General features: G+C 46.8%; 2 protein-coding genes and 1 long non-coding RNA gene across 3 annotated transcripts; 2 read left to right on the plus strand and 1 right to left on the minus strand.

Moving 5' to 3' along the window:
- The first annotated feature begins 2,303 nt into the window (after window positions 1–2,303).
- On the plus strand, window positions 2,304–4,332 carry LOC126546099 (uncharacterized). The gene is made up of 2 exons (XM_050194179.2): window positions 2,304–2,639; window positions 3,409–4,332. The coding sequence occupies exons 1-2, from the start codon at window positions 2,401–2,403 to the stop codon at window positions 3,833–3,835; spliced, it is 666 nt and encodes a 221-aa protein (XP_050050136.1). The 5' UTR covers window positions 2,304–2,400; the 3' UTR covers window positions 3,836–4,332.
- Window positions 4,333–10,110: 5,778 nt separating this feature from the next.
- Window positions 10,111–18,754, plus strand: LOC126546100 (uncharacterized). Its single transcript, XM_050194180.3, has 4 exons — window positions 10,111–10,419; window positions 14,441–14,621; window positions 16,607–16,751; window positions 18,149–18,754. Exons 1-4 carry the CDS (start codon window positions 10,275–10,277, stop codon window positions 18,233–18,235), a joined length of 558 nt encoding a protein of 185 aa, XP_050050137.1. The 5' UTR covers window positions 10,111–10,274; the 3' UTR covers window positions 18,236–18,754.
- Window positions 12,328–13,859, minus strand: LOC140213588 (uncharacterized). The gene is made up of 2 exons (XR_011890475.1): window positions 13,658–13,859; window positions 12,328–12,455 (listed from the first exon to the last, which is right to left on the minus strand). It is a non-coding gene; the product is annotated as an uncharacterized lncRNA (long non-coding RNA).
- Window positions 18,755–21,897: the final 3,143 nt, after the last annotated feature.

The raw sequence follows: 21,897 nt of genomic DNA on the forward strand, positions 1-21,897 counted from the left end.
TTCACTTTTCTGGCGTTAGCACCAAGTGTACTGCGTGTTTGGCACGTGTTTTGTGCGTTTACATTACGGTCTTGTAGGATCTGACATCATCGACTCATCGTAGGCGTCACACGAAGCAACTGCCCCTTTACGTTCCCGTACCTCGTTTATTGGTTATTTAAATTTATTTATGAGTTTCTAAGCAAATTGAACCCTCTTACCGGCAACAGGACTGTCAATGCCATTTGAAAATGACAATATCCTAATATGGTTAAAAAACGCCGGAGTTGCCCTTTAAGCAGTAGCCATTCGTACTGATACGTTTCGTTCTAAAAAGAACACTTTTGAAGAGCACATGACAGATGAAAGAGAAGAGTCGATGAGCGGGAACCGAATGACTCGAAGTAACAACGAAATAAAGCCAGCGGTTCCCCTGACTCCTCTTGATCACTGCATAGTGAGGGCCCAGAGCGTGGGAACCTTGATGCCACCATACGGCGCACGAGTGCTTATTGGTGTCTGCTGGTCCTAAGTTCACGTACTACGTGACGTATGCTGTTGAAAGGACGTTCTACATTGCAGCCATGATCGCGAAAGGTAGTGACCAACACGAGATGTATTTCCCGACTTGTATTGATCGTCTTTTGTAGCATATTCTTAGCACTTTTTGTAGTATTACACGTGACACGTGTAAACCTTGTTCTAAATATCGTATTCTTACAACTGTTCTTCTTTCGTGAAAATGTTAACGCACCTATTCACATGCAATTTGTTTCGCTTGCCTGTTTTCAGTGATACTGGTTTATTGGTCACATTGTGCTTTTCTTCTTCCTACCCTCTCCCATCCTCTTGTTCCTCGCCTCTTCTATTGCAATTGTTGGTCTCTTATATCGTCACGTTGCAGCGACGGTGAGCAACTACAGTGGCAAAAAACGCAAATCACGAAACTAGCTGTTTATCGGGTGAACCTGCACCTGCAGCAAAACAAATACTCCGCACAATGATAGCGGCGAGCGCACTCGAAAGTCCTCGAAAATGTGATCGGTGTGTCAAGCATGTCGGCTTTCATGCACGGCTCGTGGAAGGTTCCAGCGTAATCACTGCTGCCTGCGTTATACAATACGTGTCGCGCGTATAATCTGATTACTTTAAGGTTTGGTCACAAAAAACGAATAGGACCAGCGGTAACGTTGGAGAAACTTCACATACAGAAAGGCGCGTCTTACGCTTGGTGATAACTTTCAAGATTTGTTAACCGGTGAAAGGTGCTCACCGGGAAAGATAGATAAGTACGCGTGGCAACATCCTTCGTGCCCTACAACTCTGCTCTACAACAGTATATTCTCTATTACGCAATGCCCTTTTCGGCCAGTAAGATATCTCTGAAAGTAAATAAGGCAAAACGCCCAAAAAAGGTGGACGGGAAGCTCAAATGACTCCGTAGCTTAAGTGGTATAGAGCATATGGCGTCATACATGCTTGCAGAGGTTGTGCCTTCAGCTCCCAATGACGGCTAGTTGTCTTTCCTGCCACTTTTGTTTCCTTATTGGTATTTAGTCATTTTAATTCAGAGCAGCTACTTTCCCTCATGCCTTCTTCGTCATCATTGTCGGTTGGTTTCATTTGATTGTTAAGACGTGTTTCAATTATCGGGCGACGGATAGCGGACTGCTAGCGATCAGACTCATTCTGACATGAAAGGCCCTCAGTTGCCTCGCCGTTTAGTTCTGTGCATGTTCCAGATCTATTTTCTTTTCTTCCCCTTGTTTTGCGCAACCTGTGGCCGATAAATGATTAATCTAGACTACTTATCTTCCAGCGAGTTGACAGTTCTTTAAAATGTTTCCCACTTTCCTTAACAGAGGGGCGTTTCACACGAATAAATCAAATCTTTATTTTAAGCAAGTGGGACGGCTCACGGCCGATGTTGGGAATTAGCTGGGGAAATGAATCTGGGTCTTCCGGCTTACGAAGATTCTGGCAATTCTAGGTGGATAATCAGTTCCGTCGATCTCGCATGGACGTAAAACCGCGATATCCATTGATGATGTCCCAGTCACTTAAGAATGGCTCCATGTACGGCAGTGTACAATAATGTGCCGGGTGATAGGCACAGACATGTTGACCACTGTTTCGGATAACGCTACTTAACTGGACCATGGTTTCGCATATTTATTGCTTTATGCACAATAAACATTTATAGCCGGAACCTAACCAGTACGACAATAAAAGTGTGTAAAAAATCACTCTCATAGTGTGTCAATAAAAAAGAACACAAAAAATATTGCAGTTTTGCTTAAACCACTCTTGCGCATGCCTTATTATTGCCCCCTGTAAGGGTACACCACGGCGTACGGGGCACAAGAGGCCGACGCTGCAGTGAGTCGGCCTTTTCCCGGAAATCTTGTGGCTCTGCGAATCATGACGCAACGGGAAACGGTGCTGGTGAGGCCACCCGACGCAGCGGAAGCGGAAATGGCGAGGCTGTGGGCTCACCCGTGGCCCGTCTACAACGAGGGCCACGGCACCGTCATCCTGCCGTCGGCGTACTTGGACAGGCCCCTCATGTACACCCGGTCCGCAACTCCGGAGGTCAACTACGCCACCGTAGGGGTAGTGATGGCCAAGGCATTATCCGATGCCATCGGTCCCAACTCCAGGTTTGTTGTGCATCGGGGGGGGGGGGGGGGAGGTGAGGTAGGGTGCTGGCATCTCATTGTATGACAGTAACTAGTATAGTACTCGTAGGCAGTGCCACAGCCCGAAATTTTTTTTAGGGGGGTGGGTAGGGTGGTGCGCGTGCCCAGCGTGACACTCCTTGGCTGTTTCACTGCTTGTAGGTTTAGCGTGCCGCCCCCTGACTTGCCGCTGCACCTTTGACGGGATTCAGCCTGTGGTACCAGAAACATTCCTACATTTTAAGCCTGTTGCATGATCCTACGCCTAAACAAACAAGTGTTACTTGGGTCAGAGCGACAACTGTCTTTTTAGGTGTCAACGTGACGCTGAACATGCTACAAAAGCCCCTGACACCCTTTTTTTTTAAAGCAGGAATAATAAGGGTATCCGATGGTCTTTCTTTTTGGCGGTTACAACGTATGAAGAAAATAACGAAGCTGGAGAAAACACAGGGGAAATTCATTGCTGCGTTTATCCGAAATGTACAAAGATTAAGAAACAGTGAAAGAGGATGAAATGGAACTTTTCTACAGTGGAGAGACGCCCACGTCATCCACATTACGCGTGCCAAGCTCCGCCTAATGCAGGATGCGTGGGCTCAAAACCTTGCTGCGGCAAGTCGCCTTATTTTGCGCACTTCCCTCTTTCTTACACTTTTTCTACATTTCAATAGAATGGAATGGTTAATTTCCTCTATGCTATCCCAGGGGTTCGTTGTCTGTTGGCTTCATTTGCTACGTGAACGCGTAGGTGGAACGCGACGTCATCTGGGTCCTGGTGGGGAACCGAGGCCAGCTTCTCCTACTCGATGCTGGCGGGCTGCTTGCGCCAGCACTCGGACCCCAACGTGATCGCCAACCCGATGGACGCGCAGCCCAGGAGATCCGCGGCGTTCAAGTCGAGCCTGTTCTCCTGGATGCGCGCGGCCAGGGCCGCCATGGACGCGCTCCGAGACCAGTTCCGCGGCTCGGACCGCGGCGAGGAACAGTGGGGCCGGGCCCAGCGCGTGTTCTTCAAACGCTTCTGCCTCCTCTCCTGCGGCTCGGAGCGGTGGGACGCCATGTCTCCGCTGGAGCGATGCACGTGGCCTCTGCTCAGCATGCCGGAGTTTCGGGACGCGTTCAACTGCAGGAACGACACGTTCGAGCGCTTCGACAGCACATGCGCGTCCCTCTGAGTCGACGGGGCAATATTTCTTAGCTCCGTTAACTTCTCCATCAGAAAAAAAAAACACTACAATTTGGTCCACGGAGGTTAGCGCGTCTTCTTGCACGGAACTATAGGCATGGCACTAGAACGGAATGTAGCATTATAACACACACCAGCAAAGCTTCGTTTCACATATAGATTACGCGCGTTACGAAAGCAAGGTTTGGGTACGGGCTAGTTGGTATTTCATTGTTTCAAACTTCACTTACAGCGCATACATAGACAAGGGACCAAAAGGACGATGAAGGCAAGCGCTGACTTCCAATTGATTTTTATTTTGAGTAACACGCATATATACTGAGACACCAAGACAAAAGCGCCCCCACAAAGCATTAAACCGACATGAGTATGAATTCAAAATTCAAAGGAACCATGTTACTTTCATTCAAAAGAACCATGCATGTTACTCAACATAAACATCAGTTGGAAGTCAGCGCTTGGCTTCGTCGTTCTTTTGGTGCCTTGTCTATGTATGCGCTGTAACTGACGTTCTCAAAGACCTGAATAAAGTTTTACCATACCATAAGTAGATTGCGAAATGTGCGATAGTTTTGCATTCCCCCCCCCCCTTTTTTTTTGTAACAGCACCGTTGAAGAAAATGGCTGTTGAAAACTGACTGTCTCGCTTCTCCAAGCGCAGTGCAGCAAAGCCGAATTTCGCCTGGCTAACGACGCCACTTTTCCTATGATCCTGCATTCGCTCATGTGGCCCTGACTTGTAGCCAAGCACTGAATGCAACACTGGAATGTAGCGCCCCCCTGCCTTCCCTCTGCTGTCCCCTGCAAGGGGACAACGGAACTCGGGGCGTAGAGCTTTCATCTCCTGCGACATCTACCGGCCCCTACCCCCTCCCTCCGAAAGAAAAGGCCTATTTGATTTTTGACCCAAACTAGGCTTCTGCAAAAGCGGCCGCAGCTATATGCCTTACGAGCAGTGAAAGTAGTGACAACTGCGTTTGTATTTATGTGGCACTATATGTGTATTACTCATACAAAAAGAAATATACCGCCCATTCACCCCGTACAGATTGTAAACCTGCGAGGCTGAGATGTGCGGCCCCGTTCTTTATTGTTGGGTTAATTCCGACGGTTTATTAAAGCCTCAATTAATGGTTACGCCTCTGTCTTTCTTTAATGAGATTATGCACACGTTTGGCTTGGGGTTATCACATTGTTTATTTGAAATGCCACACATTGCGCTTCACATAATCACCATCATGGAAGGGTGCAATAAGTGGTTCATTGTGTTAATACAGCGGGTTTATCAAAGTCTTTCTGAATTATGTTACGCATTTGTGTTTTGTAATGGGTTAATCATAGTGTTTATGGCTAATACCGGTGTCACATGGCGCCGTTTTGATCGCGATCAAGCCCGATCCGGATCGAAACTCATAACTGCGGTTGGATCCCTCGCGCAGCTTGCGCAAAGGAACCAATCACGACCGAGAAATTCGGTCGGGATCGGGCTTGATCGATATCAGAAGTGCACCGTGTGACACCGGTATTAGTTATGCGGTGGCTATGCAATGCTCATACGAGTGCAATGACTCGTACTCCCCTGAACAATGGCTCACACACCCGCCGTGGGGTTTCTGTGGCCGGACCACGAGTGTTTCCCCTAGGCATATACAACTTCGTTGTAAAAGAGAAGTACATTTCGGTGCATCTAGACAAGAGACGTGGAGCGGACAGCAGTGACAAACGTGTTGACAATCGCGGCCTATCACCTTTAGCCGAGGCGCCAGAGACGCAACACAGCGCTGCTACCGACCGCAGCAGACATATACACATTCACATGCCATGAATGTCCAGGCGACGAAATCCCCCCGCTACTGGGTGGAGCGAGTTGACCATAAATATGATCGCTTTGGCACAAACAAGGAAGGACGGAAGGGAACAAGGGGAGCACTTCCCTTGTTCCCTTCCGTCCTTGCTTGTTTGCGGCAAGCGATCATATTTATGGTCTACTCAGCGAATATGAACCGACTAGCCGAGCAACTTGGACTTCGGTGGAGCGAGCTCGGGTACTCTCAGCCGCTTAGCCGAGAAGGTCTGAGTACGAATACGGGGAAAGGCCCATAAACAGCTAGTCGTTAACGGGAGAAACAGTCAAACAAATCTATTCGGTTTATTAGAGCTTCCTCTAATGCAATATGCTGGGGGGACGGGGGGGCGGGGGTTTGACTGCTGATATTTATTTGTTGCGGGGAGGTAACTTAGGTGGCGTTTGTTGTGCCATTGCATAATTCTGCAGAGAACAGTGCCGCCGACCGGCGCACGTGTAGCAGTAGCACATGTTACACATAAGCCGATTCCATATATGTGTGCTCTCTTGTGTTGAACTATGTCGGGTGATGACGTAGTTTCCGTGAAACAGAAGTCCGCAGGCGATACCAACAGAAAAAGACGCTCCTGCGGCAATAACGCATTTCTATTTTCAGTTCGTCCTCACACGCTTCTGCTCTCGCCTTGCTCTACTGTTGGGAAGCTGCATTAGCGCCTTAAGGGTAAGCAGCTGTGCGTCGGAATGCGATTGATGGTTAGTCGCGAGGTCCCCGGATGTGCTCAAGCACAGCTGCCGCTGGCACAGGTCGGCATCTACTCACGCACGAGTACCGCTTGACTCACGCTCATTCCGCACTCATGCCACAGGCTTGGGAGTGATCATTAGTGAGTGGCGGACGGCGCGAGTGGACGTGTGGTTAATGGAAGTGAGTGTCGGTGAGTTTGAGAGGACATGGGTGGGGGTGGGGGAGTGAATACCAGTTGACGTGAGTGCGATCGACTTTCAGTGAATTTGGGTGGACGTGAATATAAAGTGAGTCCTGGCCGGTGCGAGTGAAAACAAGTGCCGATGAGTGTGAGTGGACGGGAGCTTGAGTGAGTATATACAGATAACCCGCCAAAATATTGGTGAGTGAGTATGAGAGAAGGGTGCGCTTATTCTGCCGATCCCTATGGCTGCTGTTTCTACGTCCTGTTGCTCATGTTGCGGATCGGAGATGCCGCGGATGATCAAGTACCTTTGATCAGTGCTTACGCCACTGGGCTATCGAGACAATCCGGTCATTGCTTTCTGATAGATTTCTGATAAATTTCTGATTTCATCGCGTGACCTCTAATGTATGAGGCACCGCCTTGACATACATATCCTTCTCGCTCCACATAAGAATAGTTGTCCTCCCCGATGCTTTATATACCACATTTCTTTATGGCAGAGTTACGTTTTTTCATTAGTTGAAATTACAATCTGAAACTGGTCATGTCTGCAGCTCATACGTGTCCCTATACTTTGCCCCCATTTGTTGATACAACTTACTTTTGAAACGTTCGTGAATTCAGTATTCCACTTGTGGCTGGCAGAATGCTTTGAAGAATGAGTACACCGCACTTCCTCTAGCGCGCGCATGCGCACATACGTGCACAGACGATGTATTTGATCTTCATGCGCGGGCGTTCTGCCTGTTAAATGTGTCACACCGCGTCTGCCGCGAACGTAATATCGTTGCAGCAAGCACTAGGCAAACTGCACTGCTATATGCCAGGCGGTCGCGTGTGTCCGTGGCTTTCACGGCAGAGCAATTATGAGGAGTTTAAATCTGACATGTCTGCCCTCAAACACCCAGGTGTTAAATGTAGGCAACCTTTCTGCCACATAATTTGGACGACCGGTTGTCGATTCTGGGAGCGATAATACAATGGGTAAACAGGAACACCTCATGGATGTGCCTTATGTTCAACCAAGAACGTCCCATCGACGTTAATGCAACGTGTGTGGTTTTTTTTTTCGGATACAGTTCACCCACCGCGGCAGCCCCGTGGCTGTGGCGTTTCGCTGTTGAGCTCGAGGTTGCGGGTTCGATTCCGACCGAGGGGGCCGCATTCCGATGGGGGCGGAATGCAAAAACGCCAGTGTACTGTACATTGGGCGCACGTTAAAAAAAATCTGGCGGTGATTAAAATTAACGTTTATCGCATATTGTGGAATTGAGGTCCGTCGTTGTTTTGCATGACGACACAAACAGCGAACCTGCAGCAATTACGAGGTATCCTTTTCAAGAATGTGAAAGCGAATTGTAGGTCTTTCCATTCTTATTTTCTTCTTATTTTTTGAAATTTAGGGGTGGGGTGGAGGGGGGTAAGAATCGCGTGTTATGTTTAAGGAGGAAACCCGGGGAGGAAACGGCATTTTGTTGTCCAGCAGCCCAACGTTCGGGCCGACACAGAACGGCAACTTCTACGAACGATTAGGACAAGCAGTGTTCGCTTTTTAGGCGCAATCATTTTATTTGACGAAGCGAAATCTCTCGCAGGAGCATACACGGGGTCATCATCATCAGCCTGGTTACGCCCACTGCAGGGCAACCACTTCTCTCTCTCTCTCTCCGGATCACGAGAAGTCCTCTCCCATAGTTCTCCAACAACCCCGGTCATGTACTAATTGTGGTCATGTCGTCCTTGCAAACTTCTTAATCTCATCCGCCCACCTAACTTTCTGCCGCCCCCTGCTACGCTTCCCTTCCTTCGGAATCTAGTCCGTAACCCTTAATGACCATCGGTTTTCTTCCCTCCTCACTACATGTCCTGCCCATGCACTTGGTTTCAACTAAGGTGTCATTAACTCGCGTTTGTTCCCTCACCCAATCTGCTCTTTTCTTATCCCTTAACGTTACACCTATCATTCTTCTTTCCATAGCTCGTTGCGTCGTCCTCAATTTAAGTAGAACCCTTTTCGCAAGCCTCCAGGTTTCTGCCCCGTAGGTGAGTACTGGTAAGACACAGCTATCATACACTTTTCTCTTGAGGGATAATGGCAACCTGCTGTTCATGATCTGAGAATGCCTGCCAAACGCATTCCAGCCCATTCTTATTCTTCTGATTATTTCCGTCTCATGATCCGGATCCGCCGTCACTACCTGTCCTAAGTAGATGTATTCCCTTACCATTTCCAGTGCCTCGCTACCTATTGTAAATTGCTGTTCTCTTCCGAGACTGTAAAACATCACTGTAGTTTTCTGCAGATTAATTTTTAGACCCAATACCCGGGGTGTTTCACTTAAGTTGAGCGAGACAGTCAAGAATTGCAAATGATATGTAGCGAGACAGATCATCCTCGCCTTGTTCAAAATCCGCATTATATTTTGCTGTCATATGAACTTTGTCAGCGAAACGGGCGCTTATTCTCGTTACCTAAGCTACGGTCGAGAACCTTGACTATTGGTGAAAGTAATTACACTTGAACTCGCTAGCCTGCGACTCGTTCGCGCCTAATCTTGTTCGGCTTTTGGGGCACTCTCTTTATTGCTCAGCGCTTCCAGTGGCCGACCTTATATAAGAGGTTGTGTATTCACACACGCACACACACACACAGATATATATATATATATATATATATATAGAACTTGAGGGGTGCTACAAGGTAAACAGAACAAGTATTTGATTTCAACAGTTTCGATCGGTGGACCGATGTTCATCAGCGTTTACGAAAGAATGACAGTTCGGCCCTGGTAGTGATGACACCAGACCGGGTGCCCGGTCGTTCTCAAGTACATCAAACCGAGAGGGGCAGTTGTGTCAGTGATTGACTTTCGGCGCTTTGGCAGATCTACAGCTGCCTTTGGCAACTATGCAGGGCAAGAGGAAGGGGGAGTCCTATGTATGTAGAGCAAGACGGTTAGTGAGAAGAAAAAAAAAAGAAAAAAAGAAATGAAAAAGAAAGCAGCACACAGGAGGAGGGAGAAGTAAGTCGGAGAGTGAAGGGGGCGGGAAGTAGCGGCAGCTAGGTTCCCGTTGGCGCGAGGCAAGGTGGGAGAAAACGGTCGCTGCGCAGCACCAGTGCGCGTGCTGCCGCTGTAGCGGGAGAGAGGACAAGTTGAATCGGGCGGCGGCGGGCAGAATAGAGAAGGGGCCCAGAAGGAAGACAGAAGAGCAGCAACTCGTGGAAAGAAACATAGTGTCATAGTACACATATACAAGGCACTGTATATATAATATATATATATATATATATATATATATATATATATATATCGCTTCAGCGTCTACTTTTCTCGAGTAAGGCAAATACAGCTGGCGTACGGGTGTTCTGATAGGTTTCACGCTATGTGTATGGTGCGAAAGGGAGTCAATGAAGAATATTGATAGCCTTTGCAGGCGCCATGGCACTGAAAAAACAGACGGCAGCGTCATGACCGAGTGTAACTATTTTTTTTTTAATGGCATTTACGATGATGCTAAGGCGAGAAGTGTACAGCGACTAGGCACTGTTCAAAGCGCCTGCTTCATCACCGAGTAGCGCTGGCACTTGTGAATTGAAGTGTGCGGCTTTGCAGCCGGGAAAGCGCTTTTATTGGGCGTTGTCGTCACTGAGCTTTTTTTTTGTGTGTCCATATCCGGTTCAGGAAGAGATGCCTTTGGCTGCTTCTCCTCGGCGATTGCGCAAGGCGTCCCAAATCAAGGCTTTGACTGCGGTGGCTCTGGCGGTGGTGGTCACGGCAACTTTATGCGCCGGTACAGAAGTTGTACAATGGCCCCAAGTGACATCTTGCATGAGTAAGTGGACCGATTTATGGTGGACAATTAGTAATGTTTTTGAGACAGAATCAAATACAAATCGTATAGCACCAGAAGCGAATCAGAAATGGAATACTTTGTCGAATAGCTTTCGAGTAACGAACATCCGTTTTCCCAGTTATTAAAGAAAGCAATGTTCATATCCAAGCATTGTCAACGCTAACAAGTTTCTGCCATTACATCAAACAAGCTGTTACTTCCCATGCACAGTACTCTTCGGGGACTGCAAGGGATCTATGTATAGCCACTAAGGTATTGCACCTTAAGCGATGTAGCCAGCTATACTACATGAAGCTCTCATGTTTTATGTCTGTGTACTATACACACGAGGAAATCACCGTACTTTTGCTCCAGTTTTATGCTTACAAGGCACAGTTGGCAGTTTTATTTATTTATTTATTTATTTATTTATTTATAGATACTGCAGCGCAACTTGCGCTATAGCAGGAGTGGGTTGAGAAAAGGTACAGAAAATGCATTGCAGTATACAGCGGTAAACACAAGTGAACACTTTTACAAAAGAGCGCTGAAGAAAGGAAAATACACAAGAAGTTATACAAATGCTGCCGGGCATGGGTGAGCACGATTATGCAACTAGGATGGCGGTTGCAAAAATTCGGGATGAGTATGAGCGAATGGACCCAGGTAATGAATTCCAGTCTTCGACTGAGCGGGGAAAGAAAGCTGAATTTGAACATGTTAGTACGCGCGTAGTAGGGTATCATGTTTAGGTCATGATGTCTTCTTGTTGATGATCCTGGCGCGAAGTTAATGTAATTATCATTACCTATCAGTTTGAAGTATTGAAAAACTATTCCAAAATATTTGCATATATAAATAGTGACTATTCGATTAGAACATCAACTTTAACAGGACACTATTCAATTCGTTATTCAAAAGTATCGAATATTCGTATACCGCTAGAAGCGATACTCTCAGGAGTGGCCTGTCGTCTTAGTTATATACCTCGAGCTGCTGAGTGAGTTTGTTAGACGAATCAGCTGATGTGCGCAAGGACGATAGATGCCGTAGCACTCTGTTCTTATGTCCTTCGGAAAACGTTGACAATAAAAGAAACTGTGGCAGTCCGCTGAAAATTGGGATGTGTACGGAAACACACCTGTTAAAACATGCCAGTGAATAGTGGGATGTGAGCAGTCTCAAATGAGCTTCCGGTTCACCTGAAGAGTCGTACATTGCTTCAATATCAGTGTGATGTTAGCTAATTAAAAATGTATGACCAACTGAACTTTTTAATTACCAACTTTAGCGTACGTGTCTCAATAGCAGAATTGAAGCCGATCAGTTATGACGTGATTCCTATAAAACATAAACCTTCAGCTTATCAGTCTTGAAAAATACGTAATCAATGCCTGTGGCGAAACGCGCTGCTGTTCCATTTACGTTTCATCAGCACTACGAAAAAAAAAACAGCGCTTACGTAGGTTGGATAGAGCATTATGGGAAAGCGGCCGATTGCTACGTTTAGACCAAGCATCAGCCAAAACCTTCCGAAGCGTTTGACGTATACTTTGGGATGTCACAGTTTTCGATGTATGGACAAGACATTGCAGCCATAGAGAAAGAAATTTCAACAAGAGCGGACACTCCCATAGAGCCCAGCGGCCGAATTGACTGTAGCACACCAAGCGGATGGTACTAACTCCTTCCGGTTTCGGTTTTGCTCGCGCGCGGTTTTAACACCAGTTGGTACACGCCGCGGCGGCTCCGCTTACCGGCGTGGCATTTTTTTTTTCGCTTCCGCTGAACCGCACGTGGCCTTGGCGTGGAAGCGTTTCATTATTTAGTAAAAATGATTGCGAACGACCTTTACAAGACTCCGCCGAATCCGTCAGGTGCAATTTCATAAAGAAAACGCAAGACGTCTTCTGAAATGATGAAATGTTTATTTTGCTCTATATAAATGCTCGTTCCGGGCTTCTACGTTCATCCAAAGTTGGGGCACCAGGTAAGCAGCAGTCGTTGCCGTACGAAGCTCCACCGGATGCCATCAGCTGAAAGAAAGTAAATTACAAGCAGTATCATTTTGGTATATTGACCTAACAGGAGCATTGCGTGTAGAGGCGAAACGTGCGTAAGTGGTGAATGAGCGGCATTACAGGTAAATTCACTTTTACGTACATTTCGCAGCAAAGACTCCTCCCAAACAATGCCATAAAATCTGAGCAAAACATCCGATTTTCAAGCATCCCTCCCTTCCCGGGCATTATTTCCTGCACTTTAAGAGCACAAATACACGAGTAACTGCGCGTTTCCAAAACAACTTGGCCTCAGTCGACGCGATGGTACGCCAAGTACACAGAGGTGGCTACATACAACACAGGCTCAGCCAGCCCATGTTACACGCTCGCAGAATGCCTTCTGGTCGCACTCAAGACAGATTCCTGGGTGCAAAGCCTGTTTTCAGTCGCTCAGAATACATAAATGTCATGTTGTTGAGCTCTTTCGTGTTATCTTTTGCGCGTCCTGCCGGCGCATGCAACACTCCCGTGTTATCATTCTCGGCAATCGCTCGTCGCGTTTTCGACAAGCGTGAGTACCGAAATAAGGTATATGTTGTTGCAGGGCTATAAAATACGTCACAAGCTTGTCCCACTAAAATTCAGTACACGCAAAGCTCACTATGGCAGGCTTGCTTTTTCGCTAACAGCTTCACAACCCCAGGCTCGGCGAGCATGCCTCAAGATATCCCGAAAAGTTACCAATTACAATACGTTTTCGGGTCAGGTCACGAACTAATACCAGTACGATTCAGTACGCACGAAACTAACTGCGGCACACATCGGAGCTGCTTTTCGCTTACTGCGCCACTACGCCGAGCGCGGCCTCTGTGCTTGAAAAGTACCTCAAAAAGTAGTGAAATTAGTTACGATAATGTCTGGGGTCAGAGAAAGCGCCAAAACTTTTCCCGGTAAGATCCAGTACACGCCAAACTGCGTCACACCGCCAAGGTGCTTTTCGTCAGAATGCCAGGTGCGGCAAGCGTGCCCAAAAACTACCGAAATAAGTTATAATTATGCTTGGGCTCATAGAAAGCGTCGCAAACATCTCCCAGTACGAGTAATTAACTCAAATTAACTAGGCTTGGACTACGGAGCTGTTTTTCGATAACTACGTCACTAGATAAGTTCAGTTTCGTGCGGTAAGCCTAAATGTTCTTGAAGTGCGTCGCAGAGTGTCAAACAAAATTCCTCACCTTGCTGTAGTCCAGTAGTGCAGCGGTGCCGTGTCGAAATGCAGACGGAAAACAAGAGAACGCCGGGAGCCCAAAAAACGAACTACATCAAAAAGAGACAGGTCGCCGAGCACGCGAGTTTCACATGCGCAGCCGGCCTCGCTCACTCCTGCGGCTAGTCTGGCGCATGACGTATGCACGCGCGTCCAGGCATGCCGGTAGCTTGTTGCTAGGCAACGCAACAAAAATAAGTTGCAGACTATAAGTTCCTTTACACGCAAAACGTTTTCACTTTTAGTGGGAAAGAATAAAATAAAAATAAAACGTTGTCTGGAAGTTTGTTTCACATTCTTTTTTTTTTTTTATGCTGGCGTCCACTAACGGATGGAGTTGAAACTAGGCGTGACGTGTTTCCTGTTGCCAGTTTTTGAAGTGTCCCCTCCTGTTGAATTTCTTTCTCTATGTTGCAGCGCTTCTATATGGGGCAGCCATCTTTTGCCAGTGACTACGGAGACTGGCAGAAATAACGAAAGAAGAGCCGCCATAAAGCTCAGGCTACTCTTATCGAATGCTTGGTCCCTGTGTTTGTTCGCCATGGCTTTGTAGTCAGTGGTTCCGTCATCCAACCCGCAACTAGTCCAATGTGGGCTGCGGCGACAGAAGCCGACCGAGGACGAGTTTAAGCGCCAAGTAACAGATTGTAGACTTTACAGTAAATATGTAACTCTGGCCCGAGCGGCTTGCTACGTAGACCTTCCCACTGCCCCAATTACCGACACATTTAAGTTCTTGTTTTTTTTTCAGCTGGAAAGCGTGGCTTTCGCCTCAGAGACTTCTCTATCCAGGACTCAAAGGTGGGCCGCTACATGCGTGTCAACTACACGGTCGACGTCCTCCGTGTGGGCGACCGCTCGCCGGTCGTGAAGTTTACCGTGCACAACTCCATCGGGCTGCGAACTCCCTGCGTGGACGACTTCGGCTCCTGGTTAGTGGTGCTAGAAAAAACGCCCGCGCATTACCTTCTCAATCCGATTGATCCATTCGTTGGGTTTAGTATCCCCAATGTAACACCACTGGAGCTATGCGAAACGCTATAGGGGAGGGCAAAGGATTAATTGTGACCCCCTTCGGTTCTTTACCTGTCCTTCAATATAGGTAGAAGTCTTTTTTTTTGCACTTCGCTCCCAGGAGAATGCTGGGAATGCAACGTGTGAACTTTAGAGTCACAATTTTTCTGCCAATTTTAAATATAATAATATTCACAATTGGGGGGCCACAAACAGATACTCACTCATTACAAAACCACGAATGTGAGTATCGGTAGTAGATGATCGGCTTGAAAGATATATATATATATATATATATATATATATATATATATATATATATATATATATATATATATATATATATAATGCGAAAAAAGCGCACATGAGAACGAGGCAAACAGGATGAGTACTGACCAGAGGTATTCAGTTTATTTTAGATAATGCACGAATTATATGTTGCTTTGCGCAAGCGCCAAACCTGACAAAACACGAGTATACTGATGCGTAGATAAATGCGCAGATAGATAGATAGATAGATAGATAGATAGATAGATAGATAGATAGATAGATAGATAGATAGGTAGATAGATAGATAGATGCTTATGGTAACAAGTGTTAGGTTACCATAAAAAGAAATTTACGAGTACAGGTGAATCATATATACAAGCCCTGACGGGTCTACCTGTCTCCTTTCTCCACCTATCCCCCAACGTCCTGCTCCTCATCTGTACTTTCTGCGTAATGATCTCCCACTTGCGGCTTTAAAATCGCGATGCTTCCTTGATGTCTGCGCTTGCCTCGTCTAATTGAGGCTGAAGGAAATCACTCTTAATTAAGACATGTTATATTCAATCCCTGGCTTGCATCTGCAGCAACGAAAATCTCATCTACGCAGTCAAGCTTTTATTTGCAGCCTATAAGTCCTCTAGCTCTCAGCCCTGATCTCATAAAGTTACGCACACTGCTTTGAGTTGACAAAAAAAAAAAAGACATTCTTCGCTATCGTCTTGCTTAGCTATCCTGCATAGTTTTGATGTTTGTTTACCTTGCGTTTTAGTTCTCCAGTATTCCCTCTAGTGTGTACGCTTTGCGCTCCGTTTTGACATCCATGTTTACTTGCAAGCCAACGTTCTTTTTTTTTTCACTATCCGATATTTACAGTGCAGCGATACAGGTGTGCATAAAAACTCTCGTCGTCCAACCCTTCTCCTCCATTTGCCTTTTAACCGTTCGTCATCGTGAAGCTTCTTTTTGTTGTTCATCTCGCACTTCACACAATGAAGAAAACGATCCTCCTTGAGTTGTTTGATTTCTCGCGCTGTGATGGTCACCTAAAGCTACTCTATACCTACCGATAGCCCTCTGCCTAATTTTAAAGCTAAAATGACGGCATGATTCCAGGTACACAACCGCATTTACAAGCGTGAGAACCGGTATCATTCCACCCTTCAACATTCCGCGAAATACTGTGCAATATTACACCTATGGGGTTCTGTGCTTTATGAGCGCAGTACTCAATGCTTCTTTCCTCTTCGATTGCCCTCTATGCTGTCGCATGTAGTCCTTGTCGTAATTTATCCATACGCCAAGCGACACATACCTTTACCATAGATGCACAACGCCTGATTTTCATATTACCATAACATCACATTTTTCTTTCCCCTGCTTACTTGCAAGCCTGAGATATGTGTCTTTTGAACATAAATATAAAACAGTGTTGAAGGCACCAATGAACTGTTTGCCGACGGAGTGATGAAAGTGAACAACGTTTCAAGATGTTCTGCAGTCGCTAGAGGGCTGCTTCGCACATGTGGGCTGTGTTCCTCAAGTTTTGCTCAAGAGTTCCCACCAGAAATGTTATGGGCTTTTATAGGTTAAGCTGTCCTCGCACAAAACACACTCCTTCTTTCCCCCGTTGCAGCACATACAAGGCCTGTGGAGGCACGAAGTTGACCGAGCGTATGATCGGCGCTGGCTGGAACAATAGTTGCGAGAACATCCCGTTGGGCTCCTATCAATCGTCGATACTTCTCAAGGTCATCCCTGCTGTCCGGCTCGTAATGGGGGTAAGCGTGCACACGGCCTTAACAAACCGACTCGACGGTATTTAGCATGGATGATCATTTCCTTATACATATGGGCACTCGTCGTCCTTGGTGCATGTTTTTTTAAGGAGACACTAAAGACAGATATTTAGTCATAAAGTGATCGATTAATCCTTTAGAACGTCTAAGACATCTATATTATCGAAAACATAGCTTTAGTAATTCAGAAATTGAAGTTATTGGAGGTCAGGACTTGAGACTCCACCGGGACGTTCCAGTACTAGCCTGATGACGCAGCGTCTCCTGATTACAATTCTGTCACTTGTGCTCGACCACTCATGAAAGTCGCAGTTTCGTCCGAAAGGCGAAGCACCGATTGTGATAAAATTAGTGGATAACTTAACCAAGTAAGGATAGTAGTTTTAGCGGCCGTACAAACTTGTGAACATTGCCTTAATAACTAAATTAACAATGATAGAATGTGTAAGCGTGACTGCACGAGGACGTACGAAGAAACATACACACAGAGACGGCACTGTCTTTGTCTGTTTGCTTCTTTCTGCGTCCTTGTAGAGTCGCGCGTACACACTCTATCATGTGTTCAAACCAACTAGCGCATCAAGGTGTTTTAACTAAATTAACCTGCATGGTGCCACGCGCGCACTGGTCAACATGAGCACATCTCACTCGATGAGCGCGGAAACTCGCTGTCAAAATCCTAGAGCGAGAAGTCGCGGCAGCACAGCACAGCGCATACGAAGCTACCGGCGCTACACGCACTCTGCAAACATCGCAGATCATTTTGAAGATGAGGCCCGCGTGGGCGCGAGCTTTTGCCGCGCCGCAGTTCGCTTTCAAGACACACGAGCGCCGGCAACGCGCCCCTACGGCGTCCGCCAAAGGCGTTTACTACGGCGGGCGCCATTCGCGTGCCCCACGCTGCAGTAGTTGCCGTAGTTGTCTCCACTCTGTACGGAGCGGTGGGCGAGGAGGATAACGAGATAGCCTAGCAGCCGCTGGAGAAGAACGCCACTCCTCTCTCGCCAGACCCTCCTGCCTCGAGCGCGACCGTAGAGGGCACACTTCCGGTCCGCGTTCCTCGCTCGCGCACGCGAGATTGAACCGCGTTCGCCGGCTCACCCTTGCACGCTTTCACTCGCACATACAACATACGGTGTGAGGCGACGGTTTTATCGCCCTTGGACTTTTACGGAACCTCACGGTGACGCCGACGGCAGAAATGTGCCTGGAGTGTTCATATAATTGCTCACGCCGTAATAAAGAAGGTCATTGCAATCCGTTATAATGAGGAAGAACATGCTACTTGTCTACTTAAAGGAGCCCTATAAACATAGTACTCTGTATTCGGATGTTACCAGGAGCTAACTCTTTGTTTTGTGTTTCTTTTTTGTTCACAGAACGGCACATTCAACATTCGGGTGGAGGGAATCACTGAGAAAGGACGAGTTGAGTGCGTCTCTTTCGACATCTTCATCGAGGACTGAGCGAGAATGTGGTCGGTCGAAGGAACGAGCGCTATCGCCTTCGGCGTTTCCCTTGTAAGGCGTAATGAAGTAATGAAGCACCGCAGACACGTGACGGCCACTCATTGACTTAAAAGCCGTAAATCGCTATTAAACCTGTTTTGTTGAGAAATATGGTTTCGGTTGCTTGAATACGGGGTAACACCTTGCAATCACAGAAATGTACTGACGTGGCATTCTCTATCTGCCAAGGTACCGCAATGGCTATGATAATGTGTTGCTGAATGCAATATCGCGGGTTTCATCACGGCCGTGACCGCCGCATTTTATACAGTGAAATGAGAAAAAACGCTTGTGTGCACCCGTGGGCAAAAGTATGCGGACGAGGAACTGAACGATAAAGCCGATTCATTTATCTGCCTGTAAATGCAACACAAAATTAATAACTGCAGCACAAACTTGGCATTGCGAACTTTCCAGTGCACTTGTCAATTTCAGGTTATGCACGTTAATTACGAAGAAATTCAGTTTTTTCGGCGACCCTGCGGCCCGTACACTTTTGCTCACGGGTGTACGTAATTTATGTGCATGGTTAAGAACGCCAGGCGGCAAATTAATTACGCGGTTCTCCAATACGGAGTGCCTCAGAATACACTACGGTGTTGACACTTAAAATCCGATAATTTAATTTTGCTTGCCATTGTACTAAAATTTGGCCAGGAAGATCTAAATGCTCAAGGATAAAGACAGACTGGATAAGCGCGGTTCGAAAACGCTTAAAGAGAGCAGACCATGCCCATTTCTACTCATTTGAGTAGCGCTCGCTTCGTTATAGGACGCAGAATTTTACAAAGGAGGAAAACTATAGCACTGGCAAATATGAGCTCAGAGATTCTACAGATTGTCAGTGGACTCACTCCATAATAAATCGCGAAGTGTTCATGTTTGACCAAACAACGTCCACAAAGCTGCAAATAAAAGGACCGAGGAAGTCTGGTGATTTTGTTCTGTAGTGGCCCTTTGACTTTCCTGTACGAATTGTTTATGAGAATTAGTCGAGAAAAATTGACAAGTAAATACTCCACAGGTTGTCTATAGACTAGTGAGGCCACATAATACAAAGAAAAATCGCGCCTATATTGCCTGTGAACTATCTGAACGCATTCTTCGTGAACCAGCATGCGAAGAACAGGCGGACCCCGCCTTGCAAAGGCAGCGCCGGCGAAAGACAACGCAATGCTGTGTTGTAAAATCGAGCTGCAACACAGAAGCCACGTGCACGAACAAATGATCAGTCCAAGTAGTCCAGCTCCTTGCTGAGCCAAATAACCAAAGGCACACTCACGCATGTCGGGCCTCTCGTGTGCATCACATGTGCTTCGAAAATTTCGTGTGTTTTCGATAGTCCTACTTTCTGAGGATTTCGCACTACGCGAAACGGGGTGCACAACCGCACGTCGCTACGTGGAATAATAATAATAATATTTGGGGTTTTACGTGCCAAAACCACTTTCTGATTATGAGGCACGCCGTAGTGGAGGACTCCGGAAATTTTGACCACCTGGGGTTCTTTAACGTGCACCTAAATCTAAGCACACGGGTGTTTTCGCATTTCGCCTTCATCGAAATGCGGCCGCCGTGGCCAGGATTCGATCCCGCGACCTCGTGCTCAGCAGCCCAACACTATAGCCGTTACGTGGAAGGCTACACTGTAAAACAATCACAGTCCAAGCACTCCGCACAGATGGATAACGAGCGATGCTAAAACTTGCGGCCACGGTGTTTATCAATGAGGTATTCCCAACGGTTCATTAAACGATCGCTTGGTAAGCTGCTAGATCCTCGGTAGGCAGTAGCCGCTTGCGCTCTGCTTCACAAGACTGTTCTTGTGGCCGGGCTTCAGCATCGGCATGCCGTAGACGAGCTCGTTCCCGGTTCTGCTCGCGGTGTTGCTGATCGGAAGCTGCCTGCTCCTCAGGAGTAGGTATGACGCGCGGCCTACCCATTTCGGAGCCGGAGAAAAACTGCTGCGCGCGCGCTCGTCTTCGACGGAGAGCAACGACGTCACTACTGGCGCAGCCAATCGCGCGCCTCTCTTTCTCTTTTCTTTTTTCGCGCATGCGCATGGCGTTGCGCCAGAGGATTTTCGAGCGTACGGGAAACAGACGGACGGACGGACTAGTCGGCTAGCCATATACGGCTTCACTGTAAAAAAAATGTGCCCGTTCTTATCACACATATCATGCTGTAGAAATTACGGCCCTACGACTGTATACACTGAGAGAAAATGGGCTGGGACTTACTCCGTTTATCGATCCGCGCGCATGCGCAGTTTTCTCGTCACGTGCCCCGGCAAGCCTGCTGTATGCGGTCAGCGGATTGGCGGATGCAAGAAGCGCTCCCCAGTATCCGCTCTTGGCTGAAAAAGTGAGCAGTCGAGTGTACAAGCAGTGTCGGCAAGTGATAAACGTTGTTTCAGGAGATTAGGGGGGGGGGGGGGGGGGGGCTTAATGGCTGAAACTGACAAAATTGCTCCATGTGGCAATTTTGCATCTGTATGCGGGCTTCTTTCATGCTCGGAAAAAAACTTATGTAGCACGTATTGAGCAACAGAAAGCTACATCGAGAGTTTTTCATGTTGCTCTAGAATTCTCTCATTGACACTTTCTATATCATTATAAATATTTGACAAGTTCATTAAATAATTCAGGCTAATTATGCAATTAGGTGCAATGCAAAAAAATACTCCGAGTATCTCCAAGTGACGACAAACAACATTACCTTAGTTCTGTCCAGCTACGTGGCATTTGCATATCTTTAAATCTGGGTGCATGGTAGTTGGGACACCCTGTATAAGAGTGCCATGTGTGGTAACAATGCAAAGCATTCTGGCGTTCGTCCCCAGGAGTCTTCACAAATGCGCACTTTTGTTGTTGTTTACTGACGTATCTATATCATGTTTCATGTAGGAGTTATTATGATTGGCGTCGCGACGTACCATTGAATACAGCTTGGTTTCCTATCTTTCTAGTGCGTGCCTTTACTTGCCCCGACTTAGCCCCACCAGCACTGACATGATGAACCTATTTGAGGTAACCAACCAAATACTGCCAGATGGGCAGTTGACCGGCTCTTTCTACTATTCGTATTTTTTGCGAGCAATAGTATCAATTCCGGCAGGTTGTTTCTGAGCACATTAATAAAGTTCACTGATTGGCTGATTGATTATTATTAGTCAGTGATCTGGGGTCGATGGAATTCAGAGTCCAATATCGATCAGTTCACTTTATATTTTCTTACTACTCTCGCCTTACCAGTCTTTCAACATTGAACAGCTTACTTTAAGAAGCCACCGTGTCTGGTCATTTCATCAGCCACCTCATCCGGAAACTTTTCTTGCGTGACGCCGCTTTTAAATAAGAACTTGTTTTTACAATCAGCATGTGTTTGTCACCATGCATTGATTGCCAACATCGTCGCCATTCTTATTTCTAATATTAAAATGTCTTGAGACTGGTGAATACGTAAACATCGTTCGGACTTGGACCACCTTCCCCGCTGCATTGCCAATATCGAAGTAGCCGCGTCATTCCAAGTGATCATTATCGTTCGTTTATTGAAATGATCAGCTCTTATTGTGTTTTCGGCCATTTGTTTGCGATATAAACTATTTTCGTAGACTG

The sequence above is a fragment of the Dermacentor andersoni genome, chromosome 10, assembly GCF_023375885.2.
Source record: "Dermacentor andersoni chromosome 10, qqDerAnde1_hic_scaffold, whole genome shotgun sequence".
NCBI classification, from domain to species: domain Eukaryota; kingdom Metazoa; phylum Arthropoda; class Arachnida; order Ixodida; family Ixodidae; genus Dermacentor; species Dermacentor andersoni.

Coding starts and splice junctions, on each gene's coding strand:
- LOC126546100 (XM_050194180.3), top strand. CDS start 10,275: ATGCCTTTGGCTGCTTCTCCTCGGCGATTGCGCAAGGCGTCCCAAATC. Junction 10,420..14,440: donor CCAAGTGACATCTTGCATGA/GTAAGTGGACCG, acceptor TTTTTTTTTCAG/CTGGAAAGCGTGGCTTTCGC. Junction 16,752..18,148: donor CTGTCCGGCTCGTAATGGGG/GTAAGCGTGCAC, acceptor TTTTGTTCACAG/AACGGCACATTCAACATTCG.
- LOC126546099 (XM_050194179.2), top strand. CDS start 2,401: ATGACGCAACGGGAAACGGTGCTGGTGAGGCCACCCGACGCAGCGGAA. Junction 2,640..3,408: donor GCCATCGGTCCCAACTCCAG/GTTTGTTGTGCA, acceptor GTGAACGCGTAG/GTGGAACGCGACGTCATCTG.